Source organism: Cynara cardunculus (genome assembly GCF_001531365.2).
Source record: "Cynara cardunculus var. scolymus isolate 2C chromosome LG 1, CcrdV1, whole genome shotgun sequence".
Lineage (NCBI taxonomy): Eukaryota > Viridiplantae > Streptophyta > Magnoliopsida > Asterales > Asteraceae > Cynara > Cynara cardunculus.
In genome coordinates this window covers 43332858-43341768 of record NC_037528.1, presented here as the reverse complement: position 1 = coordinate 43341768, position 8911 = coordinate 43332858, and the positions used below count along the sequence as shown (strand labels likewise).

Below are 8911 nucleotides of genomic sequence, written 5' to 3'. Positions count from 1 at the left end.
AACACCCCTCCCTTTATTTCATCCCTGCAACTACACCTACTCGACCCCACCCCCTGTCTGTGAATGAATGCAAGTTCCCTTGCAGTTTCTGCACTTCTCTCCACCAACCACAACACCTTTCAACCTCCAAATTCATTCGCCTATCTCCATCCCCTCAACCTCCAGTTTCATCTCTCCACCATGCCACCCCTCAATCTTCATCTTCATCCCCTCCGTCTTCTCCCTTAGATGCATGAACTAGTGTGAACATACCCATAAGCAAAATCATTCACTTTGCCAACTTACCAACAAAGAAAATTCATGAGGAGCTCAAAATCTTCAAATATTGAGAAAAATGAGCATTACAAAAACAAAAACAAAAACAAAAACAAATGCAAATAACTAAATTTAAGAACAGTCAGGAAAGAAACCCATAAAATGGGAACACAATCATTCAAATCACCAACTCACCAAAACTGTGATAAAATTGCTTTGAATCAAGATGAATATGGAGATGAAGACGGAGAAGTGCTTGATTTCTTTGTTTAATGTTCTTGAGACTTTTTGATTTGAATCGATGATGAAAAACGAATTTACCTCAGGACTTTGTTTGTTCTTAAGGTCAACCATAATCACAGTTTCAGTTTCAGTGATGTTATCAACCATAGACTCTTGGTGACTTCAGCGGCAAATCCTTATGAGTTGAGTTTCCGCTAAAGGACCTCACTGGATTCAGCTCTATTGATCACAATAACAGTTGATCAGTACTATTACAATATTTATTATAAGTGTATTCCAATCATTAAATCAGTAATAGCTTCTAAACTATCTTTTTCTATTTGATGATGATAAAGCAATATCAGAAAAACTTTTCCATTCAGGAGACTGACTTCAACGAGGATTTTTCTGATCTTAGGAGCCGTTTACCAAACACTTATCCGGTAAATGCTTACAAGGTTGTCATTAGATAACCAGTAAACCTTAAGAATTATGATGAAGTTAAGAACCATGTGGTGCTCTTAGTGAGAAGAGTGTGATTTTCAAACTTCCCAAGCACTTGCATGTTCATATTAGCTTTATGGAGGCGGGTAAAATTCCTTCCGGTAGTTGACCAAGTTCTAGAGTTAGATGTTGATCATCCTTGAATAGGTGTAGGATAACCTCCTAAAAAATGTTTGCATATTCATTCAGTTCTAAGGTAGTGATATACCAATCACTCTTGTCTCATATTCTCTGCTTGGCATATAAAGTAAATGTTTTATAAATTAATTATCAAAAAAATATAACACCATTCAATTCCATTTTTTTTTCTATAAACTTAATGCTTCAAATTCAATTTTGAAAACAACCTTGTTATATTAAAAACTAATAAGATTTGATCAATTATTTTGGGATAAATTTAGTAAAATAAAAAATAATAATCAGAGACAATCATTTGAATAGGTATGGCTGAGAAAATCAGATCCCAAACTTGGCATTATCTGAGTGGAGAAATTATGGAGGGTGTTATTAATTAATTAATTGATTGATTGATTAATTAAGTAAGTAACATAACATGGGTTTTGCTCTATAAATACCCTCATTTCTTCCAATATATAATCAAATTAAATATTTAAAACAAAGTATTTCTTTATTTGATAATTGGGAAGAACAGAAAGAAACATGAGGATGGAGGTAAGTTATTCGTTTCGTTTTTAAAGCCAGAATGTTCATAAACCATACTCAGATGATCAATGAATGAACTCGCTTGGGTTTGATATCATTTTAAAAATAAATATAAATACTAATCATGTTATACGATTGTTTTCTAGGGTGATGGAGGGACAGTGCACTACCAAATGGAATATTACTACGAGCTTACGGGGTTTGTTTTACTTTTGTTCCTATGTGTTCACTGGGTTAACCGTCGCCACCGTCACCGCCGCCATTTGGAGAAGCTCAGGTGTCTACCACCTGGGCCCACACCATGGCCGGTGGTCGGAAACATCTTTCAGCTGGCCTTTGTAAAGGTACCTCACGAATCATTTGCTCAACTGGCTCGTGTTCATGGTCCCAACATCATGACCCTTTGGCTAGGCTCCATGTGCACGGTGGTCATCTCCTCCAACGAGGCGGCACGTGAGATGTTCAAGAACCATGATGTGGTGCTCGCGGGTCGGAAGATCTACGAGTGCATGAAAGGAGACTTCGGAGAGGAGCTGGGGTCCATGATAACTGCGCAATATGGCCCAAAATGGCGAATGTTGAGAAGACTATGTAACACAGAATTCTTCTTGAACAGTCGCTTGGATGCCACTTCCGGGATCCGCCATAGATGCATCGACAAAATGATGCAATCTATGCACGAAGCTAGTGGCAGTGGTGCTAATAGCATTGATGTGGGTAGGTTTTTCTTCTTGATGGCGTTTAATCTGATTGGAAACTTGATGTTTTCGAAGGATCTTTTGGATTCAAAGTCGAAGAAAGGAGCAAGATTCTTTCATCATGCTGGAAAGGTGATGGAATACGGTGGAAAACCTAATGTGGCTGATTTTATGCCCTTTTTGAAGTGGCTTGATCCACAAGGAATAAGGAAAAACATGCAACTTCATGTGCGTAAAGCTTTTCGTATAGCTGGAGGATTCATCGAAGAACGAATGGTTGGCTTAGAAGAGAAGGCCAATAAGAGAAGCAAGGATTTCTTGGATGTGCTGTTGGAGTATCGTGGGGATGATATAGAAGGACCCTCTGTGTTGTCTTCGACAACCATCAATATTATCGTGTTCGTAAGTCTCGAAAAACCTATTACTTTTAGCTTTTATACAAAGGTCATGTTTGAAAACTATAAACTAATTTATTTTTTGAGCTTAATCGGAAAAAACTCTGTTTAGTAAGTCATAAATTAGGTATTTGGAGAAAATTCCACCATCTCTAGTATTTTCTTTCTCTATTTTGAAGAGGTTGATGGAGATGCTCTTGTATATGAGAACTGAGTAATATTTCAACATGAACTTAAGTTATTTTGCACTGTCATCAAACTTATCAGCTAGCTTTTATTTATGAACAATCAGTTTATAAGATAACAATTAGTTAATCACAGTTTTTAAGATCAAAACCATCATTTTGTGCAAAAGAGATCTCTTAATGCATATATAACCTAACTAAAGAATTCGAGAAATAAAATGTGTAAAGGTGTGATTGTGAGTAACAAAATTTAGTAGTAGAAAATGAATATTTTTGTTCGGTTTATTTTTGTACCGAAACAAAACCTTATTATCCATAAGCCAAACAAAAGTGACTTTTGTCCCTAGCTATTGTGTTTCGAATCTTGTCTCATGTACCTAAATGAATTTGCAACAGGAAATGTTCACTGCGGGGACTGATACTACTACAAGCACCTTAGAATGGGCAATGGCTGAACTGCTACATAACCCTCATATTTATGAAAAGTTGAAAACGGAATTGCGAAACACAATTTCCCCTGATGAAAAGTTTGAAGAGAAGCACATCGACCATCTACCTTACCTCAAAGCTGTGATCAAAGAAACACTCAGGCTTCACCCACCGCTCCCTTTCTTAGTCCCCCACATGGCAATGCAATCATGCCAGATGATGGGGTACAATATCCCGAAGGAAACCCAAGTGTTGGTGAATGTCTGGGCGATTGGGCGTGATCCTAGGACATGGGAAGATGCATTGGAGTTCAAGCCAGATAGGTTCTTGGAAAGGGACAAGATGGTCGACTACAAAGGGCAACATTTTGAATTTATACCATTTGGTTCTGGGCGAAGGATGTGTCCTGCTATACCACTCGTCTCAAGACTGCTTCCAATGGCTTTGGGCTCGATTTTGCATAAGTTTGATTGGATTTTGGGGGATGGGGTTAAGGCAAAGGAGCTCGATATGAGTGAAAGAATGGGTATAACTCTTAGGAAAGCTATTCCTTTGAAAGCCATACCGATTCCATACTAGGATAGAAGTTGGAGATGTTTTAAATGATTGTAAGATAAATCTTTATCATGTATAGAGTATTGAAAACGAAAAGGAAAAAAAGAGCGAGTATTGTAACAATTCAGTAAATAAAGTGGCACTTCCTTAAATATTAAGGTTTATACGTGAGTTCGAAGATGTTGTTGATCAATGTTTAAAAATTGTGATGGAGATTTATGAAAAAACACACTTGGTGGACAAATCATATAAAAATGAAAGTTACGTGGGCAAAATATATGAAATGAAAGTTGAGTGAAGTTTTAGCAAAATGTCAAAGATCTTTTTCGGAATTAGTTAAAACTAGTTTTGTGCACTGCATGTTGCACGATTACGATGATTTTTTATAGATAAAAAATAAAATTAATATTGAAATATTACAATGTCAGCTTTTATATATATATATATATATATATCATTTTCTTTTATTAAAGTTATAGACTATAAATAATATAATTAATTTATTGACCTTATGTTACGATCAATCATTATAATATATAATTAAAACTTTAAATCATCATTAAATAAATCTGTTCAAAATTTTAAACAGAACAACTTTTTTTTATTTACCGAATATATAAAAAAATTAAAATTTTCTAATTTTCATACAAAGTCTTTAATTCCGCCGCCTGCATAGCAAAATCAATCTATACTCAATAAAAAACATCATTCTTTTCATTACGTATTTTAAATATGATATTATGTAAACAAATAAATAAAACTTTAAACAAATTTAAATAATTTTAATCATAATAAAACAAAAAACACATATCATATAATATAAATAATTTAATAAAAGCAAACAAATACATATACAAAACCACATGAATATCACATTTTATTTATTTTCAAATAAATAAATACATTAACATCATTTTAAGTGTTCTTTTAAATACCAGACATTCACATACATACTGGTTTATTAATAACTACAATATAAAGAATGACATAAAAACTACAAATTGAGAAACTCTACAAGTATAAAAAAATGGAGAGAAAAATTTATAATAACAAAACTCCACATAGATCACACTTAATCATAATTTGATTGTTGTCATAAAACAAAATATAAAACTTGAATAAATACAAAATATTAATAAAACAAAATTATGCAACATAAAAAGATACATAAAAAGAACACACACACAACATAAATAACTTCCAAAAATAAGAATGATGAAGAACCATAGTCAATAAAATATAATAGACAAGAAAGTTTTGAACAAAACATTCGTCAACAACTGATAAGTTATATCTCACACCTTTAGACTAATGAAATGGACCACAAAGCAAGTATACAATCGGTCCAATGTCTTCTTTCCAAGTAATAAAGTGGTACAAGTACCGGATTATCGTCCATGGAGATTGTAGCAAAAGTTAAATAATAGTCCAATGAAAGAGATGATTTCAGATGATGATTTTGAAGACTTTTGTTTGATGTAAAGGTGATTTAAAACAGATTACATAATATAAAAGGAGAGCAAGGGTGTAAGACTTGTGGTGAGATCAAAACACAAATTCCAGTAGCCAATGCTATAGGAATGCTACAGCAAACAATGTTTCAAAACTTAGTTCCACCATCTATTTTGAAGGTATTCCTCTCGAATTTCACCATTGCACTATATTATAGCTTTCCATCCATATCTCTATGTGGTGTCCGGACTAGGGATAGTGACAAGATGGTGTCTTCAAAATATATGGATAAACAAATCTATTTGTTAAAAATCACTCTCTCGAGTTGATTCTCATATCATTCGAGTTGGCGTGTGTTCTAGATAGTTCATCTCTGAATCTATTGCACTTTGACACTTTTAAAGAGTGACCAACCCATCGGGAGTTAAGTTTGAAAAACATAAATGACAAGTCTCCTTATCGGCAACTTTCTCAAATCTACCTCTTATATCATTCAAGTTGACGTGCATTCAATGACTTATCTCTAAGTCCATGACACTTTAACACTTTCAAAGTGATCAACCCGTCAAGAAGTGTGCTTGGTTTTATATAAACTCAAATGAAACAATGGAACGTCGTTTATGAAAACATTTAGCTACTTTCTTTTTGTTTGAAAATCTCACATTTCCATCTCACACCCAAGCTATATAAACTTAGCTACTCATAACGGAAAGTAAATTACAAGTAAAATAAATGACGGAAAGTAAAGACATAAATGTAAATTGCGAAAAATAAATGACGAGAAAATAAATGACGAGAAAGTAAATTGCGGAAATTAAATAATGGAAAGTAAATGACAATAAACGTAAAAGAACGTAATATAAAGAACGGAAATTAAAAGACGAGAAATTAAAGATGAAAAACTAAAAATTAAGAACTTTGTATTTCTTCAAAAGTTACTATAAATCACCCTTGGAGAGGGTTGATTTTTAAAGCTAGATGATGTTAGAGTGTCCAAAAAATGAAACCCAAGCTAGGTATGGCAACGGGCCGGGTTCGGGCCAGGTATTGGTATCCCCGTCCCCGAAACCGATAGCTAAAACCGTCTCCGTAACAGCCCGATCCCCGTCGGGGATCTTATCGAGGATCCCCATCGGGTCCCTGCGGTTTCCCCGATGCCTGTTGGGGAACCCGTTAAGGTTAAAAATTATTTTTTTCACCGTTGGTTATAACCGAAACCCGAACCCGAAACCGAAACCAGAAACCGATCTGGAAAAAATTACAATATGTTAATTTTTACAATTAAAAGTAAATTACAATTTTTTGAAGATGTAAGTTTAAATGTCTCAAACATAATCGAACCAATTACAAACAATGTATTATATTACAATATAAAACTAAATAAAAATTCAGACATCATACAATTAAAATCACGATTTTAGACAAAAAAAATAGACTTTTTCGTGAGCTTTATTTGGGTTATTGAGATAAAGTGGATAATTTTTTTTTAAAATTTTAATGTTGATAGCAACATTTAATGATATTATATGTATATATATGTATGTATGTATGTATATAAATTAAAATTAATATATATAAATACATATCAGGTCGGGCCGGGCCGGTGATCACCGTTCCCGCCCCCGTCCCCGTTAAAATCCCCGAATTCATCCCTGATCCCCGCACCGTCCCCGATAATGTGTCCCCGAACCCGGCCCGAAAGTTTGGGTTTTCGGTTTTCACCATCAGTTTCGGTTTTTTTTGCCATCTCTAACCCAAACCCTCTTTTTATACCCAAAAGAGGCACTAAAAGACAAAAGATACAAACCTTAAGGGATAAGTATCATAAACAAGTTACAAAGTACAATTAGAGTAACTAAAAAATACAATAACCTAACAAGAGTCTTAACTACATATTTTAAACAAAAAGTCAGTCTCTACAGCTATCTTCCACAAAGTACAAAAAGACAGCGGCTTAATCAATAAGTCCTCCAAAAAGCTGCGCATGAATCAGATAGTCGCTGCTCCAATGCTGTATCATCTTGCTGTTTTAACAAAAACTCTCCATTAGCTTCTTCCTTGAGTACCAACAAGTTAACCACAATATTTAGCTTCATAATAACAAAGGTATAAAATAATAAATAAAAATGACTCAAAGTGGAAATTAAAGGAAACTAATTTAACTAATAAAACGTAAAACAAGTGCTTTATATGTTGAATTTTCAACATACATCAACAACATATAACCCATACAAATCATAAATTAAGATGTAATATTTGTTATTCGAAAAAGTTTATAGAGGAATAATATCCGATATGGACAATAAAAACATTCTACATAACAAAAAATACAATAATATAATGCATAGAAAAACAAATGTAATAATAATTAACAAAATATAATAACATGGAATAAAAAACAACCATCAACAACAAATAACCCACACAAATCATAAATATTAAATGTAACAATTCTTACATGCATTTTATGGAAGAAAAATGATATCAACGATAAAAAATTCCGAAAAAAAAAATACAACACATCAATAACAACAAATAGCTTACATAAAAACATAAAATAAACCATAAAGAATGTAGTTTCCATCTTGATTTAGACATTCGATTGTGTAGTTTGCAATATGATGGAAGAATTAATAAAACAAAAGAAAAAACGTTAAATGAGATATAATATATAGATGGTATAAAAAACGAAATTGAAAAACGAAAAGTCTAGAACATTTATGAATTAATGAAAACGAATTAATATAACCAACAAAATAAATCTAAAAATATCTAAAAATTTGAAAAAAAAAAGAATTATAAAATAACTTATTCACAAGGTGTCACATGAGAAACTTCATATTTTACTTTTAGATTTATATAAAATAATGATGTCAAATGCTCAATTAAGGACATCTCTGGCTTGGAAATGTTGTTTTCATTTTTTGAGAAAATAATGAAATATACATTGTTTACTCACGAGTAAAAAAAAATATAACTTATTTAACATTTCATAAGTTCAAAATAATGAGAAAATCTCTTTTAAAAATCATCTTGTAACAATGTGTCACACCATTTATTGTAAGTTTATTTTAATTAGTAGATGAAAAGATGAAAATAGTATAATGAATATTCCTAGGAAGTTGTGTAATGTGAAAATTAAAACTAATTAAGTTGGAAGTGATCAAAGAAGCCTTATTATAATGAAATACATATTTATAATTCAGTGGTAGAATAGTCTATAACTTATTTAATATTATAAAAACATTGACAAATCATGGAGGAGCACATGAAAGGGTTTCGAGGTTTCATCTCCAAGAATGAAGTTGAAAATGGTGAAGGTTAAACTTTTTAAAATTACCAAAACAACTTATTCTAAAGAATTTCATGTTCTAAAAATCGGGATGGAAAAGTATTTTACATATCAAATATTTTAAAAAATCAAAAATCTAAGAAAAAGAAAGATATGTTTCTAATGTTTAGAGAAAGACACCTCATTATATTTGGTTTCTCCTTTAATATATATATATATATATATATATATATATATATATATGTATATATATATGTATAT

General features: G+C 32.3%; 1 protein-coding gene across 1 annotated transcript; it reads left to right on the top strand.

Moving 5' to 3' along the window:
- Positions 1–1817: 1817 nt before the first annotated feature.
- Positions 1818–3930, top strand: LOC112505768 (cytochrome P450 76A1-like). Its single transcript, XM_025109746.1, has 2 exons — positions 1818–2744; positions 3319–3930. Exons 1-2 carry the CDS (start codon positions 1818–1820, stop codon positions 3928–3930), a joined length of 1539 nt encoding a protein of 512 aa, XP_024965514.1.
- The last annotated feature ends 4981 nt before the right edge of the window (positions 3931–8911 follow it).

Coding starts and splice junctions, on each gene's coding strand:
- LOC112505768 (XM_025109746.1), top strand. CDS start 1,818: ATGGAATATTACTACGAGCTTACGGGGTTTGTTTTACTTTTGTTCCTA. Junction 2,745..3,318: donor CCATCAATATTATCGTGTTC/GTAAGTCTCGAA, acceptor AATTTGCAACAG/GAAATGTTCACTGCGGGGAC.